This window comes from Hyperolius riggenbachi, chromosome 9, assembly GCF_040937935.1.
Source record: "Hyperolius riggenbachi isolate aHypRig1 chromosome 9, aHypRig1.pri, whole genome shotgun sequence".
NCBI lineage: Eukaryota > Metazoa > Chordata > Amphibia > Anura > Hyperoliidae > Hyperolius > Hyperolius riggenbachi.
This window is the reverse complement of record NC_090654.1, coordinates 10587870-10613589: the sequence shown is the minus strand read 5'-3', so window position 1 is coordinate 10613589 and position 25720 is coordinate 10587870. Positions and strand designations below refer to the sequence as shown.

At 46.0% G+C, this 25720-nt stretch overlaps 1 protein-coding gene across 1 annotated transcript in view; it reads left to right on the top strand.

Moving 5' to 3' along the window:
• Positions 1-25720, top strand: part of LOC137533681 (cytohesin-4-like) — an 84313-nt gene that overhangs the window by 21794 nt on the left and 36799 nt on the right. The window contains exons 2-7 of the mRNA XM_068255020.1: positions 1748-1824; positions 5441-5505; positions 5585-5651; positions 14633-14751; positions 18737-18817; positions 21847-21959. Of these exons, the coding sequence (XP_068111121.1) occupies positions 1748-1824; positions 5441-5505; positions 5585-5651; positions 14633-14751; positions 18737-18817; positions 21847-21959 (522 nt within the window). The remainder of the gene's footprint in view (positions 1-1747; positions 1825-5440; positions 5506-5584; positions 5652-14632; positions 14752-18736; positions 18818-21846; positions 21960-25720) is intronic.

Genomic DNA, 25720 nt, shown 5'->3' with positions numbered 1-25720 from the left:
AGTGAAATGTAACATTATTTTCGTGAGAATGAATGCGAAAACAATATTGCCATTTTTTCTCATCACTGATCAAAAAGCTATTTTATGGAGACAAACAATTATCATGGGAGGCCTTGGAAGCAAAATCTGAGTTTCTTCCTAGTGCTAGAATTATTTTAAATAATTTTCCCCATGTCATGTCACTCTGCAGGTGAAGCATGTTGAAGGTTCCATGTTGACAGCAATGGTAGCGATTTTTAATTTGATAATAGTAATTTTGTAGCGAAATACAGAACTATGATGCAAAATCGTTACGTAAATTGTCAGACTACTGCAAAGTAAAAATACTTTTAACAGTACTTTTTCACCAACGCGTAGGTAATTTTTCAATTGCAGAGTGCTGAAAATTTATTTTAAAAAGATGAAAATTTACTCCAAGGATAAAACTTAGTGGAAAATTGAATAAAGACCATTCAATTTAATTCATTAGTGTGAAAATTATGCAAATTAAGAAAAATCAAGATTACCCACAAAACTAATTACGATCAGGATTGTTGATGTGTAAATTACACAAAACCAAAATTACTCATGACGACCAGCAATAGCTGGCAGCAGTAATGAGGGAAAATGCCAATATTCTTTTCACATTAATGTTCGTGGGAGTACTGATAGCAAACATGCCATCAAAAAATAAGTAAAGTATTTTTCAAATTTTTTCACAAATTTTCACTGTAAAAATTGCTTTTTTTGCAGTAAAAAAAACAAAAAAACAAAACCACTGTAAAAAATATTGTTTTTCAACGTTCTCATGATTTCCGCAGTAAAATATAGCTTTTGCACATTTTCGCAAAAACTCAAAACATATTTGAGAAAATGTTTTTGAATATCATTTTGGATGCAAAAATGATTTGGGGCGGAAATTTGCAAACAACACTGGTTGGCAGTCTGTTTGAAAGAAATACTTTGAAATAAAATGATGAGATTGTTTGTGATAGCTACTAAGGCCTCGATTCATAAACAGCAGTGCGATAAAAAAATCTTGTCAGGAAAATACCGCACTCTGTATTTTCCCGGTCTGTGTGCTAATTCATAAAGATTTCCCCAGCTGCCCTTGGAGGTCGGTAAATTACCGCAGCCCATTGAGCGGTAGAGTAGAGCAGTGTGGTGATTCTCTCTTTGCCCTGCAGAAATGAATCACACAGATGGCTCTCTCTGGCTCTCCCACTGATCACTCAGACAGCTGAGTCACACAGTCTTTCCCTGCCTGCAGAAATGAAATCACACAGAAGGCTCTTCCCACTGATGACTCAGACAGATGAGTCACACAGTCTTTCCCTGCCTGCTCAAATGACTCACACAGAGGGCTCTCTGGCTCTCTCCACTGATGACTCAAGCAGACTTCGGATCTCTGCACTTTGCATTCATCAGAGGTGTCGGTAACTTGTTATCGCCTCACTAGAGGTGTCGGTAACTACCGTCAGGCTTGCCGCTTGTTGAGGGCTTTATGAATTGACATTTGCTGACAATTTACTGACATGTGTTGTCGGTAACTGCAGCCAAGTCGGTAATTTATCTCCCTGGTCGGTAATTTCAGCTTTTCACGCGGTAACAGCCTTTATGAATTGACATTTTGCTAAGTGGTCGGTAAAGTCTGCTGTTTTCAGCATTGGTAATGCATGAGGTAATGCTTTATGAATCGAGGCCTAAATCTCCTTCTGAGAAGATCTTCTGTACTCATGTTCCTCTCATTCTGTATCTTTTTGTGTAGACTCCTCCATGGCCTTCACAGAAGAGACCGGCACCAACACATCAGATACTCGAGAGGAACTACTTGAACACATTAAAGTACAGTACATGTTAATCTCTGACATTCTCCTTCCAGCTCTGTAACAGTTATGTCTGTTCAACTGCCATCCCATTAGTCTCATAGATGAAGTAGGCCTGTCAGTGTGCAGCTAGTGAGGGGACTGCATACAGTGGAAGGCCTGAGAATGCAGCCAGGGCCGGCACTACCATAGAGGCAAAGGAGGCAACTGCCCCAGGGCCCCAGAGCTTGTAGGGACCCCCAGTGGCTACAAGAGGAAAAAAAAAATTTCAAATCGACCTTATAGTTTTTGAGAAAATCGATTTTAAAGTTTCAAAGGAAAAAAAAATACACATTTAAAAACCTGCCGACTTTAATGGTTAATAGCAAATCCACCTTAAATGCTAGAAACCCTAAATTTATAGTTTTTGAGAAAATCGATTTTAAAGTTTCGAAGGAAAAAAGTATACTTTTAAATGCGGTAAATGTCACTTTTAGTAGCAAACCTAACGGTAGTGTAATTTTACATACATCAAAAGAAAGAGCAATAAATTTCCTGACGGGGTTTCCAGGGGGCCCATACGCAGCCGCAGCGCTTTGGCCAGGGGTCGCTATACAGCCGCAATATGGCTGTATGAAGATCCCTGGCATTTTTTCCTATTTTCCCATTTTTTTTTTTATGTTTAGAATGTGGGATTTTTTTTTTTAATTATGTGGGGTTCCCCCTCCTGAAACGGTTTAACCCCTTGTCCCCCATGCAGGCTGGGATAGCCAGAATGTGGAGTCCAACCGATTGGGGCTTCACACCCTGACTATACCAGCTGCAAAAAAGGTCCCTTAATGCAGATTTTTGTTCTGGGGTATATGTTGGGGGGCCCCCCCAGGTTTATTTTGCCCTGGGGCCCCATTGTTGCTTAAACCGGCCCTGGATACAGCAATGATCTAATGTGATCAGTAAACAGGCTGAAGTACTGTGCCCAGTTACAGGACTCTTGAAGTGAGAAGGATATGGAGGCTGCCTTATTTGTTTCCTTTTTAACAATACCAGTTACCCGGCAACCCTGCTGATCTATTTGGCTGCAGTAGATGCTGAATAACACCAGAAACAAGCATGCAGCTAATCTTGTCAGATCTGACAATTATGTCAGAAACATCTGATCTGCTGCATGCTTGTTCAGGGGCTATGGCTAAAAGTTTTAGAGGCAGAGGATGAGAAGAACTGCCAGGCAACTGGTATTGCTTAAAAAGGAAATACATATGGCAGCCTCCATATTTCTCTTGCTACAGTTGTTCTTGAAGTAACTAGCAGGGGTAGCAATAGAGTATTGTGCCATGTTAATTGTGCCATGTTAGTCATCAGTAAAATCAGGAAGTTTTGAATTCATTTAGGATGATTCCATTGATTGGCTAGCTTCAGGCTGCTTTCACAGTAAGACGTTACAGGCGCACATTAGAAAAATCAATGGGCTGTTCACAGTGCACACGTTAGGTTACATAGTAACGCAGTACGTTTAAACAAAGTGCTGCATGCTGTACGTTATACTGCGCTAAGCCGCGTTAGACTGTTTGCACATGCTCAGTAATGTTGGAGGAGGAGGTCTCCCCTCCTCGGCCAGCCACATGGCTAATTAATATTCACTGCACTGTGACGTGCAGTGTTTACTTCCTGGAGCGGCCGCTCTGTGATGTGATTGGCTGGCGGAGACCACGTGATGCGGATCACGTGGTCTCCGCATCACATTGCACAAAAAAGGCGTACCAAGAGCTGCATAACGCAGCTCTTGGTAGCGTCCTCCTCCAGCACCACCAGGCGTTGCGTTAGGGGCACGTTATGCGACCTATAACGTCCCCTAAAACGCAACGTCCTGGTGGGAAAGAAGCCTAAAAGAAAAAGAGTAAGCTTTCGACTTATATTATAAGCTTTCTTCTGATGGACTAGTCCATCTCCTCATGGGGAATTCTCAAAAGCATTTCCTGAATGGCAGTTTCTAAGTCTAATGCTGGGAACACACAATACGATTCTCCGTGCGATTGATTTACCGTTCGATTCTCTGCTCGATTCTTTTATCTTCTGCTCTTTTTTTCTTATTTTTTTTTCTATTCACTTCTATGACAAATCGAGCGGGAAACGATCGAGCGGAATATCGGACATGACAGAATTTATTAATCGAAGGCATCTATCAAATCGATTCTACCGCAAAAACGAAACGTGTGCTCCCAGCATAACTGACAAAATAGTGTGCAAGTGAGTAGGGATGCCTTCGATTGATAAATTACGTCATGTCCGATATTCCGCTTGATCGTTTACCGCTCGATTTTTCATAGAAGTGAATAGAAAAACGTAAGAAAAAACGAGCCGAAGATAAGAGAGTCGAATGGTAAGTCGATCGCGCGGAGAATCGACCACAGAAAACGTATCGTGTGCTCCCAGCATTAGACTGCCGTTCAGGAAATGCTTCTGAAAACAAAAAAATTCCTGAGAATCCCCCATGAGGAGGTGAACTAGTCCAAAAACTGTCGGTTCTGCCAGATTTTAGCTGCTTACTTTCTTCGCTGAAGCAGTCCTTTAACCTCCCTGGCGTTCTGATTCCCGCGGCCCTGTGGCCACGGGAACGTTTTTTGCATTTTTTTTTTCATGTAGCTAGCCTAGCGCTAGCTACATGATTGCCCCCTCTGTGCGGCGTCCCTCCCTCCCCTCCGATCGCCGCCGGCGCAATGGCCCGTCCCGAAATCCCGTTCTGAACGGGATTTCCTGAAGGGCTTCCCCGTCACCTTGGCGACGCACGTCGTGACGTCATCGACGTCGTGACGTCACAGGGAGACCCGATCCACCCCTCAGCGCTGCCTGGCACTGATTGGCCAGGCAGCGCACGGGGTCTGGGGGGGGGGGGGCGCTCGTTACGCGCCGGATAGCGGCGCATCGGCGGCGAGCGGCGGCGATCGTCTCCAACATGCAGCAGGCAAAGTGCTTGCTGCGTGTTTTAAAAAAAAATGATTAAAATCAGCCCAGCGGGGCCTGAGCGGCACCCTCCAGCGTCTCTGGACGAGCTCAGTTCGTCCAGAACGCTAGGGAGGTTAATGGAAAACTCTGAAACCTGCTACTTCCATATTCTCGTTCACACGCACCTCTGGCTAGGTGCACACTTAGCAGAAACGCTAGCGTTGCGGAAAAAGTTGCGTTTTTGTCAGTAATGGAAGTCTATGGGTCGCAGAAAAAAACGCACATGCGTTTTGTATGCATTAGTTTTCAGAAACGCTGGTTTTGATGCATAGTGTGCAAAAAAACGCATCAAAAAAGCACATAATGAAAGTCAATAGGAATGCAATGGTATGCGTTTTTTCATGCGTTTTCCATGGGTTTTTATATGCGTTTTAAAAAAAAATTGTTTTGTGATGTATTTTTCACCTCCTGTTGTCTTCCTATTAATTTGCATAAAACACAATTCTAAAACGCATGAAAATGCATATGCGTTTTGTATATGCAAACCGCAAATGCATTAAAATGCATGCAAAACGCTTGAAAGATGCATCTGCGGAAAAAAAACGCACAAAAAAAAATATGCACATGACATAAACCGCAGCCTTCCATGTTATGATACAGTATGTGTGTACCTACCCTCTGTGTCTTGTCTCATCCTTTACTGGACTTTCTTACAGAACTTGCAAAATGAAATTACGGAAATTGTGGCGGAAATCGACGATTTCGAACGCCAGCAGATCAGGTGACTGGATTTAGCTGAGGGAAAGCCGATCGGCTCACAATACCGTGATCATTTGTTAACATTAAGTTTTATTTTTCAGTCGTAAGAAACAGAGAGAGAACGAATTGCTCAGCGCCAACAGGAAATTTAACATGAATCCCGAGAAGGTGAGTGAAATCGCTCAGAATTAGTGTTCAGCTTCGCATAATTATAGTTTCACATCAAAATTCTCAACTAAGATGCAAAATCGTAATGCAAAATTTCCTGTAAATTCTTCATTAATTTTGCGACCAGCCAAAATTATGTTATGGAATTTCACGACTATGTGTGACTACACGAAATGCTAAATTTGATTCTTTGTGAACAAGTTTCAAAGAGACAAAAAAAAAAACCTTGGTGTTTTTGAAAAAAATTGGTTTGTAAAAAAATCAAAGAAAAATGTTTTTTAAACTCAGTAAAATGGCATTTTGATGTGGTACACTTTAGTATATAGTTCTGTATACTCATTTTCACAAAACGGACAGTGCAGGACCCCCCCGATTTTTTGTAACCCCTTGTCACCCCTGAAAGCTAGTACCGTATAGCTAGAATTTGGAGCCCTGAGCTATACCAGCCCACATAGTCCATGATGTAGGTGGCTCGGAAAGAGAGGGGCTGCAAAGTCTCCCCCTCTCCCCCAAGACAAGGGGCTCCCAGTGCCCAGGAGGTGGTGGGGGTCCTGGTGGGTGTTCATGGCTATGTTATTATGTTTTTAGCTTTAACCCTTTGTTATAATGGGTAAGGGGTACATTAGTACTGCTCTACCTATTTCACTTGGTGGGGCAGGCATGAACCCTCTTCCTGACTCCCTCGCCCCCATATCCCATATCATGCACCTAACAGGCTGGTATAGCTCATGCTGCATAGCTCCACATGGTCCAGGCTCCTAATTCTGCCTAAACCAGCTTGCATAGGAGACAGGTTAAAGAGATCCCGAGATGGGCTCATAAAATTATTAATTAATTATGCTACCTGATCCAGGGGCTGTGCAGATCAGATAGCCGCCATCTACGCCTCTCTTGTGGGCCATACTGGCCCACTTTCTCTTTCGTGACCTCTGGGTCACATTGCTGGGAGGAGAGATTGATACTTTCTCACAGCGTGCAAGGAGGTGGTGGAGTGGCGGAGGGCGTGGTCGGGGAGAGAGAGCTGCCCAATGGCAACTCTGGACACCCTGCAGGAACACCCCTGGTGGGCATTTTGAGCAGGGAAATCCTCTCATCTATTTACCCTCCAAGATAATGACAAATATTGTTGATAATTTCGGGGGTCTATAGCGTGGCAGTGGGGGGGGGGGGGGGGGGGCAGAGAGCAGCGGTTGGGGGACACAGAGGCAGGTCATTAGGCAGAGAACATTCCTCTGTGTCCCGTCTGCCCCCCAAGGAACTGCCTCGGGTTATCTTTACAGAAAGTCCAATATTGGAGCTTGAGCCCACACATATGCTTTGGATTCAGTTCAATCCCTCCTTCAATGTGTACCTCAAAACAAGCCGGAAGACAAAAGAAACATATTGTAACCCCATATTTAGGGGCGTAGCAATAGGGGTTGCAGAGGTAGCGACCGCATCAGGGCTCTTGGGTCATAAGGGCTCCAAGGGGCCCTCCCTCAAGCACAATATTAGCTCTTTATTGGTCCTGTGCTCATAATAATCACTTCTATAGATGCTTTAAACAGTAGTAATCAGTAACAAGCTGTTCCCCATCCCTTGCTTGCACCTCTGACACTGTAGTTGCCATTGGCAGGGATTGCTATGTATAGAGTGCTTGGGGGTAATCAGTAACAAGCTGTTCCCCATCCCCTTCTTGCTCCTCTGACACTGTAGTTGCCATTGGCAGGGATTGCTATGTATAGAGTGCTTGGGGGTAATCAGTAACAAGCTGCTCCCCATCCCCCTCTTGCACCTCTGACACTGTAGTTGCCATTGGCAGGGATTGCTATGTATAGAGTGCTTGGGGGTAATCAGTAACAAGCTGCTTCCCATCCCCTTCTTGCACCTCTGACACTGTAGTTGCCATTGGCAGGGATTGCTATGTATAGAGTGCTTGGGGGTAATCAGTAACAAGCTGCTCCCCATCCCCTTCTTGCTCCTCTGACACTGTAGTTGCCATTGGCAGGGATTGCTATGTATAGAGTGCTTGGGGGTAATCAGTAACAAGCTGTTCCCCATCCCCTTCTTGCTCCTCTGACACTGTAGTTGCCATTGGCAGGGATTGCTATGTATAGAGTGCTTGGGGGTAATCAGTAACAAGCTGCTCCCCATCCCCTTCTTGTACCTCTGACACTGTAGTTGCCATTGGCAGGGATTGCTATGTATAGAGTGCTTGGGGGTAATCAGTAACTAGCTGCTCCCCATCCCCTTCTTACACCTCTGACACTGTAGTTGCCATTGCCATGGATTGCTATGTATAGAGTGCTTGGGGGTAATCAGTAACAAGCTGCTCCCCGCCCCCTTCTTGCACCTCTGACACTGTAGTTGCCATTGCCAGGGATTGCTATGTATAGAGTGCTTGGGGGTAATCAGTAACAAGCTGTTCCCCATCCCCTTCTTGCTCCTCTGACACTGTAGTTGCCATTGGCAGGGATTGCTATGTTATGTATAGAGTGCTTGGGGGTAATCAGTAACAAGCTGTTCCCCATCCCCTTCTTGCTCCTCTGACACTGTAGTTGCCATTGCCAGGGATTGCTATGTATAGAGTGCTTGGGGGTAATCAGTAACAAGCTGCTCCCCGCCCCCTTCTTGCACCTCTGACACTGTAGTTGCCATTGGCAGGGATTGCTATGTATAGAGTGCTTGGGGGTAATCAGTAACAAGCTGCTCCCCATCCCCTTCTTGCACCTCTGACACTGTAGTTGCCATTGGCAGGGATTGCTATGTATAGAGTGCTTGGGGGTAATCAGTAACAAGCTGTTCCCCATCCCCTTCTTGCACCTCTGACACTGTAGTTGCCATTGGCAGGTTTTGGTGCGTTGTATCAATTGTTATGTATAGAGTGCTAGGGGGGCCCCATTGTAAAACTCGCACTGGGGCCCAAAGCTCCTTAGCTACGCCACTGCCCATACCCCAGGTTAAGAAGGCTTGAGAGAACGGATCCCATGCTGTCCATTCGTGAAATGTAAAAGATGAATATATAAAATTTGGTATATATTTAAGTGTACGGCAACAAAATGTCATTTTTACAGAGTTTAAAAATATGTTTTCTTTGATTTTTCTAAAATCGATTTTAGCAAAAACTACAAGGGCCCATATGCAATTCACTTTTTCTCCTGAGTTTTCTCCCAGGTAATATTTCCACACCTTATCAATAAAATACTTTTTTAGCCATCAGCAAGCCACATACTCAAAATAATTTTAACAGAAAATTGTCACACCTTTGTGGGCAAAGGTCTTTTTGCTAAAATTTTTTGACGTGTTTCAACTATTCCCCCTCGTCTCTTTAACAACCATGTTTTGCAGAAACATTTTTTCCAAAAAATGACTTAGGCAGGAGACCATGTGAACATGTATAAAGATCTTTTTATAACCCAAATAGTATCATACAAAAGTAAAAGAGAAAAAAAAAACAGGGAAACTCAAGGACAAAAGGAACATGGTAGCTCGGTTTAGGTTTGCAAATCTGCATCTGACCAAACCAAGACTTTTAAAAAATGTGGGCTGACAAGACCAAACTGGAGATATCTGGCCATAATGCACATTTGGTAGAACCCAAACACAGCATATCACCAGTTCACCACAATCACCTCATATCAACTGTGAAGCATGGTGGTTGTGGATTTGGGTTTGTTTTGCAGCCAGAGGATCTGGGCAGCTACCACTCACTGAGTAAACCATAAGCTCCTCTGTAAACTATTCTAGAGTCAGCTAAAGCGAGAGTAAAATTTGTTCATTCAATAGAACAAAGTGGCTGATTCACTAAACTTTTCTCATAAATTATATTTCCTTATTTGTTTTTCACCCTATTTATGTATAATCCTTTAACCACTTCACCTCCAATGGGGTTTCCCCTTAAAAATTAGAGCAATTTTCACCTATCATCGCTCCTTCCATTCATTTCCCTATAACTTTATTACTACTTATCACAACAAAAGAATCTTTATCTTGTTTTTTTGCCACCAATTAGGCTTCCTTTGAGTGATACTTTTTGCTGAGAATGTTTTTATTGTACATGTATTTAATCACTTAAGTACCAGCGGTCTCTGCTCCCTTAAGGACCAGGGACTGCTGCTAACACAAACCGCGGAATACCGACAAATCGCTGCACATACCCACAGCAACCGTCACCCACGCCGCATGCCCAGGACCATAGCCACGCATTCTGCCGTCTCTATGACTGCATAGTTCCTGTGAGCCGGTCAGGGGACATTGTCATTGGCTCCTGTCCATGCCTATCAATGTAAACCAATGGGAGTAGCTTACATTGATAGGCAGGGTTAGGCACCACTAAAATCTGCTCCTGACCTGCTCACAAAGCCCCGCCATCATAGAGACGGCAGAGCAAGTGAGCTGCGGCGGGCAGAGTGCGACGCAATTGGCGGGACCAAAAAGAGCAGCTGAAATCTACGCCCTGGTCGCCACATCAGCATTAAAACTGGGCATACATTTTAACTAGCGTTGTCCTTAAATGGTTAACAGGAAAAATAAGAAAAAATGGGAAAAAAAACATTGTTTCTCATCATTAGTCATTATTAGTTTTTGGCCTTTATAGTTTTAAAATAAGACGTTCTGCTGTGGATAAAACCCACACATTTTATTTGCCCATTTGTCCCGGTTATTGCAACGTTTAAAATATTTCACTCTTATAATGTATGGCGCCAATATTTGATTTGGAAATAAAGGTGCATTTTTTCAGTTTTGCTTCGATAACTAATTTCAAGACCATTGATTAAAAAAAAACAAAAACAGTAATATACCCTCTTGACATACATGTTACAAAAGTTCAGTCCCTAAGGTAACTATTTATGCATTTTTTCTTTATGCAAAACATTTATTTGGGCACTAAGGGAGAATGTGGGAGTGAAGGAGTTAATTGTGTGGGTATTTTTATTAAAATATATGTAGGCATATTTTTACTATTTGGTCACAAGATTTCCTTGCACAATATTTCCTATTAGCGTACTAGAAGTGCGCTAAACAGGAAGTACTGAGCGGGCGTGTTACTCAGGAAGATACAATGACGCAGACATCTCATTGATGCCAGCGATCATTGACATGGGGACTTCCATTCATTCATCACCTGTCTAATGATCGGCGGTGTATTCGAGCGCAGAAACGCACGCAGGAGCGAGCGGTAGTGCACGACAGCAAGGGACGTTTATATACAATACAATACAATAACATTTCTATAGCGCTTTTCTCCCATAGGACTCAAAGCGCTTAGGCTCTCTCAGATTCAGTAATTGGTAGTAGGATGAAGTATTCACACAACAAAAGTTATATTTCTGCAAATACCAAACTGAACAGGTGGGTTTTCAGTCTGGATTTAAACACGGCCAGGGATGGAGCTGTCCTCCTGATCTGTTGAGGTAGGGAGTTCCAACACGTAGGGGCAGCATGACAGAAGGCTCTGGGACCAAAAGTTTCCAAGTGGACTCTGGGTATGACTAGATTATTAGAACCTGTGGATCTGAGAATGCGGGGATTGCTACACAGCTGCAACATTTCTTTCATGTATCCAGGGCCCAGATTATTCAGGGATATAAATGTCAGTAGGCCGATCTTGAATAGGACCCTCCATTCTATAGGTAGCCAGTGAAGGGAATGCAGGACTGGCGTTATGTGGCAGTGACGGGGTTGGTTGGTTAGCAGTCTGGCAGCAGTATTCTGTATCAGCTGTAGGCGGTACAAGACCTTTTTTGGAAGGCCAGTGTAGAGAGCATTGCAGTAGTCCAGTCGGGATGTGATGAAGGCGTGGACTAAGGTTGGCAGATCTTCTGGGGGGATGAGGTGCTTGATTTTTGCAATGTTCTTCAGGTGAAAATAGGATGATTTCACCACAGCAGAGATTTGAGTTCTGAAGTTTAAATCCCAATCAATTAGAACTCCCAGGCTACGCACATGATCAGAGCTGCGCAGATCCGTGCCTCCTATTCCCAGTGGTGAAGACTGCAAGTTAAGTTGTTTTGTTATCATGCTCTGCCCTCCAATCAGAAGGACTTCAGTTTTGTCTGCATTTAGTTTCAGCCAGTTGTCATTCATCCATTGCTGTAGTTCGCGTAAGCAGGCGTCCCTGCGAGGTAATGTGTTTTGCAGGGACGTAGATACTTGTCCCGGGGAGGGGAAGTGGTTAAGCACCAGAACAAATAAACAAACAAACAAAAACTTGCTAAAATAAATGCGAGAAAAGTAACATCAAAGTTAATTTAACTGGTACAAAGTTGTTGGAGTGATTTTTGCTATTTGGAACTAGATGCTGAAAATGTATTAGATAGATATGAAGAAAAATAAGTAAGGAGAGATCATTTGTTAAAACAACTTTTGTGAATCAGCCACTTTAATCCCAATTCACAAATTCACCAGCAAATTTACAACAAAATGGCAGGAGCTGACACCAGAAATGAGTATAGCTCAATTAATAAGAATGGGCTTGATTCACTAAACATAGCGCCCCGTAACAGTACGAGTTATCTGCTGTTAATGCGCGCTAGTTAATCCGCGCAACCTTAAATCAGTGTCCCTGCACTCTACACCTGCTATTGGCAGCATAGCGTGCGTAATCAGGGAGCGGGCACTCTGCGCATGCATGTTATGCTGGTGAATTGCAGCATAGCAAACGCTAATAACATGGCTCCACTCCTCCCGCCCTGAGCACCAGCGGGTCCAGTCACATTAAAGGACCTGATCCCCGCACTCTGATTGGCCCAATAGGTGGTCTGCCAAGTGACAGACACCCTATCGCAGGGGTCAGGAACCTTTTTGTCTGAGAGAGCCATAAACGCCACATATTTTAAAATGTAATTCTGTGAGAGCCATACAGTATGTTCCAAACTGAGACAGTAGGTCTCATGTCCCTGTTGCCATGGTGATGTGTACACAGTTGATCCTCCGGGCAGTGGAAGTGTCAGACACGTCTTCAGCTTCTCTTGGGTTTCAGCAACACCAGCCATTACCCCGAGAGCAAGACAGGAGAAATGCCGACTAACAGCTTGTACAGTTAGCTAGCTGACTAGGGGGTTGATTTACTTTGTAGAACGAGATCCCCGCACTTTGGCCCAATAGGCTGGCTGTCAAGTGACAGACAGCCTATTGGGCCAATCAAAGGTCGGAGATCTCGATCTACAAAGTCCCTGGACCTGACAGGGTGCAGAATGGGACAATTGGAGCGGCCGTTAGTTTTGGGGTAGCGCGAGTAAGTTAGTAGTGCATGCTACAGCAGTAATGTGCCTACTTTGAAAATGTTACTTGCGCTGCCACACTAAGCTGTGCTGCTTGAGCGGTGTAGCTTAGTGAATCACCCCTACTGATCTGTATGTGAGCCAGATGCAGCTATCAAAAGAGCCACATCTGGCTCCCGAGCCATAGGTTCCCTACCCCCGCTCTATCGGGACACTGGTTTAAGGCACGCGGATTCACATGACTAACTTTTGGCAACTACGGCATTCTGCTGACAAAAAATACATTAACAGAATGCAATAGGGCAGCCTGCTGGCCGCTTAATTAAAAAAAAAAAAAAACATGGAGACAACTTTGTATCTCTGAAATGTTGTAACTTGAGTGGTTTGTAAGGAGGGGACTGTCTGTAGTTTGAAATTTTGCATTAAGGTTTTCCATTGTAACTGCAAAATGTGTTGCAAAAGTATGACTGCAAAATTCATAGAATCAATGTCGATGTCACTAGGGACATACAGAATTCTGTATGATATGCAGGGGCATAACTAAAAATCACTGGGCCCCCCCTGCAAAACTTTGGATGAGGTCCCCTCCCCCACTTTCTGCACAGGTAAACTGAGAACCAATGTTCTTCAATTGGCTAGTGCACACTGGAATGTGTTTTCCCCATGCGGATACAAACAGACAGCAGTGAAGCACTGCACACATTTCCTCTATCAATAACATTAGCTTCTGTGATACAACGTGCATGTCTTCACACATACAGAAACACATGGTGTGCAGGAAAAACACACAGAAAACCGACAGATGAGGGTGCTCCCAGCCTCAGCTTATTACACTCACTCTGTCCATCTCTGATGGAGCAGAACTGACTCTGCAGACTCCTCCAGCACCACTACAGCACAAAGCACTTTGGGAGGGGTGGAGAGGCTGGGGGCGGGGCTCTGCAGACTCCTCCAGCATCACTACAGTACACAGCACTTGGGGAGGGATAGAGAGGCTAGGGGCGGGGCTCTGCAGACTCCTCCAGCATCACTACAGTACACAGCACTTGGGGAGGGGTGGAGAGGCTGGGGGCGGGGCTCTGCAGACTCCTCCAGCATCACTACAGCACACAGCACTTGGGGAGGGGTAGAAAGGTTGGAGGCTGGACGCTGTACAGAATAGCCTGCTGCACACTGAATAGGGACTGTCTACACATCTTTGATTACAACATTTTGTATGATACCTTATCAGTGGCTGAGCAGATGCAGTCATTAGAACAATTGTGCAGAGAGGATAAAGTTCTTTCTCTCCTTGCCCTTACTTGTGAGTCTCTCAGGGTGGGGCCCCCTGCGGCTGCATCCCTTGCAGGGTCTATTGTTATGCCCCTGATGATATGTAGGAGATGGCTCAGAACAGATGGTCAGTGTGTTAGGCTAATGCTATGACTGCTGCTGGGGCACTTCCCAGCATGGACCGATGGACCCCATGCTTTCCTACAAGTCCGCTGACCTATGTCTGTATCACTGTGTCTGGCTTTTGCACAAACTTGGCAGCTAGAATTTTATTTCTAACAGGAGATGCTTTACCTTTTTCTTTTTATAGGGGCTCTTTCCCCTGGCCCTCAGTGGATATGGCCACAGATTCTTAGAACAGAATGGTGTATTTCTGCTGTATGGATATGCTGCCATTACTGCATTACTCCAGGAAAGCCTGTTTGCTATGCTGGATATTCAGTGCAGTTTATTATGGCAGTATAACACTGTATCCATTGCTCTTTGATGCATCACCTTATCTTTCAGGGCATTGAACTGCTGATCAACAGGAAGTTTCTGGAAAACGACGCAGAGCAGATCGCTGGTTTCCTGTATAACGGTGATGGTCTCAGCAAGACGGCGATAGGAGAATATCTCGGTCAGAGGTGAGAATCTAAAGCAGGGGTGTCAAATGCAAATGCAAATACAAAGTGGGCCTAAAGCTAAACACTGGGGCCAAGTCATGGGCCAACCTTATGGCCACTTCCCTCACTTATAAAGTTCTCTGGTGTCTAATGGTCCATCTCCCTCCCATAAACGATTCCCTGGTGTCGAGTGGCCCTCCTCCTTCCCCTATACAATTCCCTGGTGCCTAGTGGTCCTCCCACTCCCTTATACAGTTTCCTGGTATCTATTGGTCCTCCCTCCCATTTGCAGTTTCCTGGTGTCTATTGATCTCCCCTCCCTCTCCTACACAGTTCCCAGGTGTCTAGTGCTTTCCCCTCCCTCCACATGTGGCTTCTCTGGTGATCTAGGGCTTTACCTACAATGTAGCTTCCCCGGTGGCCTAAAGTGGGCCAAACATAATGCAAAGTGGGGAAACCACTTGGCGGCCAAATTTGATAGCTTTGAGGGCCAGATTTGGCCCACGGGCCGGAGTTTGCCATGTATGATCTAAAGCCTGCTGTCCTCTTAAGATTTCAGTTATCCCATTCTCACACATATTGACAGGGGCGTAGCAATAGGGGTTGCAGAGGTTGCGACCGCATCGGGGCCCTTGGGCCAGAGGGGCCCCGAAGGGCCCTCCCTCAGCTACAGTATTAGCTCTCTATTGGTCTTGTGCTCATAATAATCACTTCTATAGATACTTTTAATAGTGGTAATCATTAACAAGCTGTTCCCCATCCCCTTCTTGCACACTGTAGTTGCCATTGGCAGGTTTTGGTGCGCCGTATCAATTGTTATATATAGAGTGCTTGGGAGGGCCCCATTGTAAAACTTGCATCAGGGCCCACAGCTCCTTAGCTATGCCACTGCGTATTGGACAACCATCTCATGTGTGTTACACAGCTATTGCTGTTATTATCATTATTTATCTTGGATTGAGCACACCTTTTATTACTCAGTAGATCCCTTTCATGCTATCCAGCAGGCAGCACCATTGTACTGAATAGAAGGATGGATTTTTACATTTCTTTCCTTTAGGCCAACTTTCTTGTGGCCAGTGGCCACACCCACAGGCAGCAGGGTCTGGACCTCTGTGGCCTCTGTAGAAATCTTGCTATGACAGTTTAGCTACATAGGGCTTGATTCACAAAGCGGTGCTAACCTACTTAGCACGTCTAAACTCTTTAGACGTGCTAACCAGGGTGTTAAGTAGGTTAGCACCGAAATATCTGATTCAGAAATTTGGTGCTAACCTACTTAGCACCCTGGTTAGCACGTCTAAAGACTTTAAGCGTGCTAAGTAGGTTAGCACCGCTTTGTGAATCAAGTCCATAGACTGCAGGATTTCCATACATTTGGTACACCGTGTCCACCCCACAAAACAGTGACAGTACACTAGTATGGAGTGACTCACCATTTCCCCATTCCCATTGTAGCTCTCCCATGTTTCTAGGACCCATCACCTGGGTCCTTGCTTGATGACATCATCAAGTAGAGCTCAGGTAATCACGACTAGAGGAGGCTGGCTCCAGAATCAGAATCAGAATCAACTTTATTCGCTAAGTACGGCAGGAGCCGCACCCGGAACCCAGTGCAGAACATAGGCAAGCCATGATCGGAACCAGGGAGATATAACTTACTTATATATTGCAGCACTACTTTCTGCACAGATCTCTATATGATGGGGATTGGGGATGGAGGGGTTTCCACTAGATTACCAGGGCATACTGTAAGTGAGAGAGGAGACCACTAGTCCACCAAATTATTATTATTACTTAATATTTACAGTATATCGCGCCGACATCTTCTGCAGTCTTCTGCAGCGCTGTTCAGAGTGAGCTATATGGTGATAGGGGGCCACTAGACCACCAGGGGGCACTGTGAGTGGAAGGGGGGGGGGCTCTTGACCACCAGGGAAACCTATATGGGGATGAGGGGAGCGCAGTGTTAGAACCTATTCTATATCACCTTGCTTCGACACCATTAACTTCTTACAGTTGCGTCTCACAGACTGTGAGACCACTTGACTCTCACCACAGCAAGCAGGAGATAGACTTTTCTCAGGCTTCTTCAACGTACACGGAGTTTATTCAGGAAACAGAAATACAGATAGATACAGTTTATCATATCCTAGCCACGCCAATCTTCATGTTGCGTTACAAGCTTCTTGATTAGACTTCCTGCTGAAGTCAATCAGGTACCTTCTTCCTAACTACGTTACACTAGACTACCTATGTACAGCATACATTATATCAGATTACATATAGAATGGAAATACTTAGAGGTTCCAGTCAGCCTTTAGATCTAGTGGGAAAGTTAGAAGCATAGTGAGCTCTGAGCGCCCACCTAGGTTTTTAATACCGACTAGGAAAGAGTTAAACGTGACATCTTATTCGCCACCCCCTAGACCAGACTATTGGATGAGCCTCATCGTGGTGTCATAATACCCACCCACTCGATTAATATTTAATGTCACCTTTCCTTTACTTACTGGAATGTGGATATTTAGTAAATATGGCTGATGTTTATTGTTCCAGTGGCGTACAAGCTGAGGTCAGTGAGACCTGCGGCCTTGTCCATAGAACAGCTTCTTGGTATGTTCTAGTTCTGCTGACAGAACTGCAGATTTTCTCTCTAAGGCCTAGTGCACACCGGAGCGTTTCCGCTGCGGTTTGCGATCTGCTTGCGGGTGCGGATCTGCTAGGGTAATGCATTTCAATGGGGTGGTGCACACCAGAGCGGGTGGCGTTTTGCAGAAACGCATACTCCCGGGCTGCAGCAGATTTTGGATTGCGGAGGCGTTTCTGCCTCAATGTTAAGTATAGGAAAAACGCAAACCGCTCTGAAAAACGGCACTTCAGAGCGGTTTGCCAGGCGTTTTTTGTTACAGTAGCTGTTCAGTAACAGCTTTACTGTAACAATACATGAAATCTACTACACCAAAAACGCTACACAAAACCGCAAAACGCTAGCTGAAACGCTGCAGAAAAATAAGAAAAAGCGTTTCAAAATCTGCTAGCATTTTGCGGATCTGCTAGCGGTTTTTGGTGTGCACCAGGCCTAAGAGAAAATCCCCTTAAAGGGCAGGTCTGCTCATCAAGCCTTTTTGACTAACTCAGTCCAAATAACTGAGGCCTACTTAAATTATAACACACAGGACTACCTAATAATGTTTTTTGATAAAAATGCTGCTTATTATGTTGTTTAGTGCACAAACTGCTGAATATTATGTTTTGAGGGAAACATACTGACAAAAATTATTGTGTGGGGATATTTCTGTTTAAATGTAATATAAAAAGTGGTTGCCCTAGAAAATGTCTATTTTGTTACGTTAATGTGCACTCTCTGGTCTACAAGATGGTTTTTACGATGAAAAAAACCTGCCAATATTCTTAAAGGACAACTGAAGTGAGAGGGATATGGAGGCTGCCATATTTATTTCCTTTTAAACAATACCAGTTGCCTAGCTGTCCTGCTGGTCTATTAGACAGCAGTAGTGTCTGAATCACACCAGAAACAAGCATGCAGCTTGTTCAGGGGGTGGTTTTGCTGCATGCTTGTTCAGGGTAAAATGTATTAGAGCAGAGGATCAGCAGGGCTGCCAGGCAACTGGTATTGCTTAGATGGAAATAAATATGGCAGCCTCCATATACCTCTCACTACAGTTGTCCTTTTTATTATTTTGCAGCTCGTACTGTATGTAAAGTTTCTTCCTCAGAATTTTTAGTGACTTCTCGGTAATGATTCTGATGAAGTTGCGGTGCGGTTCTGTTCCCGTATTCTCGCAGTTTCGGGGCGATACACAAACCAGCTTTACTGTAATGTTCTCACACATTTATTTAAAGCTGCATGTCTCGTGACCACACGGTTCTCCCATCGTGTATTATTTTTGTTGGTGAATCTTCCTCTTTCTCGTGTTTTTCCTCTGCTACCCGCCGTCCCTCTTCCTTCCTCAAACGCATCTCTTTTGTTCTGTCTCTCCAGGGATTCCATCAATATTCAGGTCCTGCAGGCCTTTGTGAAACGCCATAACCTGGAGAAGCTGGGACTGGTGGAGGCTCTGAGGTGAGAAGTGTTGGGGGAGGCGGGTTATCCGCATGGAGCGACCTCACTTCCTGCCAAAGTCTGGCTTCCCCTCCCGCCGAGTGCACAAAGTTCAGACAGCATGTGACAGAACAGAGGAAAACCTAGATTGTGATAGAAAGAGATGAGATCTGGGCTAGGAATGGAAAATATGAAGATCAAGGCCGGATTTATACTTTTTACGCCCCTAGGCCAACTTTCTGGCTGCTCCCCTTCCATGTACAGATCCTCACCCCTCCTATTCCATGTGCAGCCCCCTCTTCCATGTCTAACATCCATGTACAGCAACCCCCTTCAGTTCTATACAGGTCCCTTGGGCAGCAGCTCCCTATTTCGGTGGCTGGAGTGTAAGGGTTAACCACTTAACGATCGCCTAACGCCGATAGGCGGCGGGTGGATGCCTATCAGAGTTGGTGCAGAATGGATCACCGTCCTGTACCGCCCATGGGTCACTGCGGAGGCCAAACCCCCCAAACCCCCCCCCCCCCCCCCCGCTCGGCCACACAGAGCAGTGGCGATCCGACACCCCCAGCAGGGCATCCCCCTGGTGGGGAAGAAAGGGGGGTGAAGTCTGATCGCCCTGCCTGTTATCTGATCTGTACTGTGGGCTGAAGAGCCCACGCAGCACAGATCAGCCTGGTAAGGGCTCTGCCTCTGACACAGGAGACCTGGGTTCGAATCTCGGCTCTGCCTGTTCAGTAAACCAGCGCCTATTCAGTAAGGAGTTTCTTGGGCGAGTCTCCTTAACACTGCTACTGCCTACTGAGTGCGCTCTATTGGCTGCCTCGCAAGCGCTTTGAGTCCGACAGGAGAAAAGTGCTATACAAAAAAAGGAACTATTATTTCCACGTGTTTCTCCGTATTTGCAACCACTGTATTCTATTTGCAGCCTCTTCTTCCATATGCAGCAATATCCCTCTTCTATGTCCAGCCGCCCCTTAGCCAGCTGCCGCCCAAGGCCTGAGCCTTGGGGGCCTTTCCAGAAATCAGGCCCTGATGAAGATTAAAAAGTGTTGCCTTTTAATAAATTAGAGGGACTGCAGTGAAAATAACATAATAAAAAAAATACAATATTGATTTACAGTTTAAATTATTCAGCCAATATTTGCCCACTGTAAAACCTTTCCTCTCCCTGATTTACATTTGACATTTATCACAGTTGGCAAAATCTTTACTGCACATCTCTGTAGAATGTTTACTGAGAGTTCCAAAGCCAGTAAAAATAAAACTTAGTCTCCCAGAATACATACCTATGAAACAGGGACATTTGGGTACAGGGTAAAGCCGTTAAAAAGCTCCCTCTTGTAACGATTGTGGAATTCTCTCCGTGATCAGCGCACAAGACGTGCGCTGACACTGCGGAAATCCTCCACAAGTGTGTAATTTGAGGGAACCCAGCAAAAGGTGCAACGCACCTGTAGAGGGAAATTCCTGTCGGCAGGTGGAGCTGTGGAGTGCAGAGGAACAGCTCCTCTGCCCTGCCACAGACGCAAGACAGGAATTGCACGAGGGGCAGAAACGCAGGGCAAGATAGCCCTGAAAGGGAGAGATCGAAGTGACAGAGGGTATGTGTGTCCACCAAACTAGTCGCCACCCTGCGACGATGAACCCACAACCATGAAGTCAAAGTGAGAAGGCAATCGCCAGAGATGGCGATTGCTAACAGCGACACAAGACCGAATAAGCACAGATGACCAATGTATGTATATCCACCAATCTAGCCGCCAACCTGCGACGGCGGACAGACAACAAAGGAAACCGAGTGAGAACGCAATCGCCTGAGAAGCGATTGCGAAAGGGATTGAGCAAAGGGACAGATTGTATGTGTGTGCACCAAACTAGCCGCCAACCCGCGACGGTGCACACACAACAGCAGATATGAAGCAGGAACGCAATCACGGGAGAGGCGATTGCCAGAGGTGACACAAGGCTACAGCAAGGCAGAGCACGAGAGTAGCAAAGGCACAGCAAATCATACAATGAGGAGATAAGGAAAATAACAAACGCTAGCTAAACGCGAACACCGCACTCATTCGCAACAGTGCATGCGTTTGTGCGCGGTCTCCACACGATAAGCACAATAGAGACAAGCACGCCTAACTAACCACCGACAGACAAACATGAAACAGAGGATGCGAGCGCTTGCGTAACGGTTACCTCACCGAGCCTCCAGCAAGCGTTCGTAGCAGACAAGACAGACACACGACAACAGGAATACTTAAGAGATACGATCCACTGCTCTTTCCGTCAGAGCGAGTGCGATCCAAGTAAGGCAACAACAGAACAGACAATACAAATAATGCAATCCTAACTGCACTAGGGACACCTGCCTAGTGCAGTCCCAGGAATTACTCTAAGCTAATCTTCAAACAATGAGCAAGGCTGACACTCTCCGGAGTGTTTCACAGGAACTAACCCTTATGACCAGCAAAGGACTCTGGGAAACATAGCTCCTTATATAGCAAGCCTACAAAGGATGTGGCTAGGCAATCTGCATGACAAACGTATGCAAATTCCTCAGCAGCAAGCTGCACAAGTGACAAAAGGTCTCTCTTCCAGAGACCTGCAGAATGCAGACCTAAACAGTGGTCAAAAGGCGCAGGCAGCCACGCGGATCCTCACACCTCTGCTCCTACACAAGTCCTGGCAGCGTTAATTACTATTCCCCCTCCAGGCCGCCATAGATAGTGGGGAAAAAATGTAATTGGGCTTCCAGCTATTGCTGACGGCCGAATTACACTGTTTTTGTAGTAATTTGGGCTCCGTCTTTTGACAGCGCCCAACTCACTCACTGAGCGCCCCTATAGCCTATTACATCCTACGGTGGCGCCGGCTGCACCCAAATCTCCTGCCCTGTTTTTACCGCGCTCACCCAGAATGGTCTGGGTGGTGAATTCCTCATAGCTAAACAGCCTAGACCTGAGTACCTGTCATTCAGGATGCTTTAGTGGCCATTATCTGTCCTCCGTATCAAACAAACTGATTCACAGCCCTCTTTCCACTCTTCACAGGCGGTTTCTGGGAACATTTCGACTTCCGGGAGAGGCTCAGAAGATCGACCGGATAATGGAGACATTCTCTGCTCACTACTGCCAGTGCAATCCCGAGACCTTCAAATCTGCAGGTGATGAGGACACACACACCCAATCAGCACACCTCGACCAATCAATACAATCAGCTGATCAATCAATACATTCTGCACAGTCAACCAATCTGTACAATAAGCACAGGTAGAGAATAATGTGCCCGGAGCAGCCGGGACAAGTGGAAGCCAAGGACATGTCAACCAATCTATACAATCAGCACAGACAGTACAATCAGCACAGCCTGATCAACCAATACAATCAGCAGACACAGTACAATCAGAACAGACGATCAATCAGTATGATCAGCATTGAGAGTGCAATCAGCACAGCACGACCAATCCATACAATCAGCACAGAAAGTACAATCAGCACAGACCAATCAATTATCACAACAAACGATCAAACATCCAATTCGATTATTATAATCAAATTTGATGAAAGTCGGTGCAGCCAAGTGCATGCCTGACCGACAAAGCGACCAATTTCAGGAAGGTAATTGGTCGCATTGTCAATAGCGCATAGTGCAAGATGTCTGCCCAAAGATGGTTGGTCGGGTGCACGGTAAAAACGCCGTGCAATTTCCAGAAGACCGACAAAATCATCTGCCGTCTTGCCGCTATGTCCCCACGTAATGTCCACCGTGCCAAAGTGTATACATTACCTGTCCGCGGTCTCCGCTTGTCCCCCGCTGCTCCGTACGCATTCTCTTCTACCGCATACACGCGCGCCCTACGTGGTTTCCTGGTAAGGGAGCAGTGGGACAAGCAGAGGCCACGGACAGGTAATGTATACACTTTGGCACAGCGGTTATTAGGGGGGCACAGCGGCGAGGCAGCGCACAGGGCCGATTCTGGATTGTTTTCAGCATGAAATTGATCGGGAATCGGCCTGCGGTGTATGGGCAGCTGACAGATCTCTTTTTATCAGATTCTGCCGTGTATGGGCAGCTGACAGATCTCTTTCTATCAGATTCTGCCGTGTATGGGCAGCTGACAGATCTCTTTTTATCAGATTCTGCCGTGTATGGGCAGCTGACAGATCTCTTTCTATCAGATTCTGCCGTGTATGGGCAGCTGACAGATCTCTTTCTATCAGATTCTGCCGTGTATGGGCAGCTGACAGATCTCTTTCTATCAGATTCTGCCGTGTATGGGCAGCTGACAGATCTCTTTCTATCAGATTCTGCCGTGTATGGGCAGCTGACAGATCTCTTTTTATCAGATTCTGCCGTGTATGGGCAGCTGACAGATCTCTTTCTATCAGATTCTGCCGTGTATGGGCAGCTGACAGATCTCTTTTTATCAGATTCTGCCGTGTATGGGCAGCTGACAGATCTCTTTCTATCAGATTCTGCCGTGTATGGGCAGCTGACAGATCTCTTTCTATCAGATTCTGCCGTGTATGGGCAGCTGACAGATCTCTTTCTATCAGATTCTGCCGTGTATGGGCAGCTGACAGATCTCTTTCTATCAGATTCTGCCGTGTATGGGCAGCTGACAGATCTCTTTCTATCAGATTCTGCCGTGTATGGGCAGCTGACAGATCTCTTTCTATCAGATTCTGCCGTGTATGGGCAGCTGACAGATCTCTTTCTATCAGATTCTGCCGTGTATGGGCAGCTGACAGATCTCTTTCTATCAGATTCTGCTGTGTATGGGCAGCTGACAGATCTCTTTCTATCAGATTCTGCTGTGTATGGGCAGCTGACAGATCTCTCTCTATCAGATTCTGCCGTGTATGGGCAGCTGACAGATCTCTTTCTATCAGATTCTGCCGTGTATGTGCAGCTGACAGATCTCTTTCTATCAGATTCTGCCGTGTATGGGCAGCTGACAGATCTCTTTCTATCAGATTCTGCCGTGTATGGGCAGCTGACAGATCTCTTTCTATCAGATTCTGCTGTGTATGGGCAGCTGACAGATCTCTCTCTATCAGATTCTGCCGTGTATGGGCAGCTGACAGATCTCTTTCTATCAGATTCTGCCGTGTATGTGCAGCTGACAGATCTCTTTCTATCAGATTCTGCCGTGTATGGGCAGCTGACAGATCTCTTTCTATCAGATTCTGCTGTGTATGGGCAGCTGACAGATCTCTTTCTATCAGATTCTGCCGTGTATGGGCAGCTGACAGATCTTTCTATCAGATTCTGCCGTGTATGGGCAGCTGACAGATCTCTTTCTATCAGATTCTGCCGTGTATGGGCAGCTGACAGATCTCTTTCTATCAGATTCTGCTGTGTATGGGCAGCTGACAGATCTCTTTCTATCAGATTCTGCTGTGTATGGGCAGCTGACAGATCTCTTTCTATCAGATTCGATTGGAGAGAGATTTGTCTCTTGATCGAATCTGCCCATCATTGCTGGATGTATGGCCACCTTCCAATATCTTTTTGGTTTGCCCGTGTGATCTTTAGTGAACAGGAGACTCAGTAATATTTGTGAGGTAGAGCCGTCACTTGTCTATGCTACCCTGCCATACACACCATTGCTGTTCAGTATTCTTTTGATGATGGACTCATGACCATCAATGTTCATTCACCATTATGAGCTCAGTAGCCTCGTAGACTGGAGTGCAGTTGGAGTGACCTTTGATGGACGATCCCTTCTGGGTAGGATAACAGTAGAGGCATGTCCACCTGATTCCTCATTGTATGGCCATATGTATGGCACCAGGCCAGGGCCGGTTCTGTCATGAAGCAAGGTGAAACACTTGCATCAGGTGACAGAGATTACAGTGGCAGCATGTTTGTACTGTGTTTACACTAAGAGCATGCAGTCAGAGTAGGAGGAGAAATGGCAGGAGAGCGAGGTGAATAGGTCATCATTGGGGAAAAGCAGCTTGTTGTGCTGTGTGAGGAGTCTGACAGTGAGTGAGGAGGGGGAGGCAGGAGAGCAGCATTGGGGGAAAGCAGCTTGTTGTACTGTGTGAGGAGCCTGACAGTGAGTGAGGAGGGGGAAGGCAGGAGAGCAGCATTGGGGAAAAGCAGCTTGTTATGCTGTGTGAGGAGCCTGACAGTGAGTGAGGAGGGGGGAGGCAGGAGAGCATCATTGGGGGAAAGCAGCTTGTTGTGCTGTGTGAGGAGTCTGACAGTGAGTGAGGAGGGGGGAGGCAGGAGAGCATCATTGGGCAAAAGCAGCTTGTTGTGCTGTGTGAGGAGTCTGACAGTGAGTGAGGATGGGGGAGGCAGGAGAGCATCATTGGGGAAAAGCAGCTTGTTGTGCTGTGTGAGGAGTCTGATAGTGAGTGAGGAGGGGGGAGAGCATCATTGGGGAAAGCAGCTTGTTGTGCTTTGTGAGGAGTCTGACAGTGAGTGAGGAGGGGGGAGGCAGGAGAGCATCATTGGGGAAAAGCAGCTTGTTGTGCTGTGTGAGGAGTCTGACAGTCAGTGAGGAGGGGGAGGCAGGAGAGCAGCATTGGGGGAAAGCAGCTTGTTGTACTGTGTGAGGAGCCTGACAGTGAGTGAGGAGGGGGGAGGCAGGAGAGCAGCATTGGGGAAAAGCAGCTTGTTATGCTGTGTGAGGAGCCTGACAGTGAGTGAGGAGGGGGGAGGCAGGAGAGCATCATTGGGGGAAAGCAGCTTGTTGTGCTGTGTGAGGAGTCTGACAGTGAGTGAGGAGGGGGGAGGCAGGAGAGCATCATTGGGCAAAAGCAGCTTGTTGTGCTGTGTGAGGAGTCTGACAGTGAGTGAGGATGGGGGAGGCAGGAGAGCAGCATTGGGGAAAAGCAGCTTGTTGTGCTGTGTGAGGAGTCTGATAGTGAGTGAGGAGGGGGGAGAGCATCATTGGGGAAAGCAGCTTGT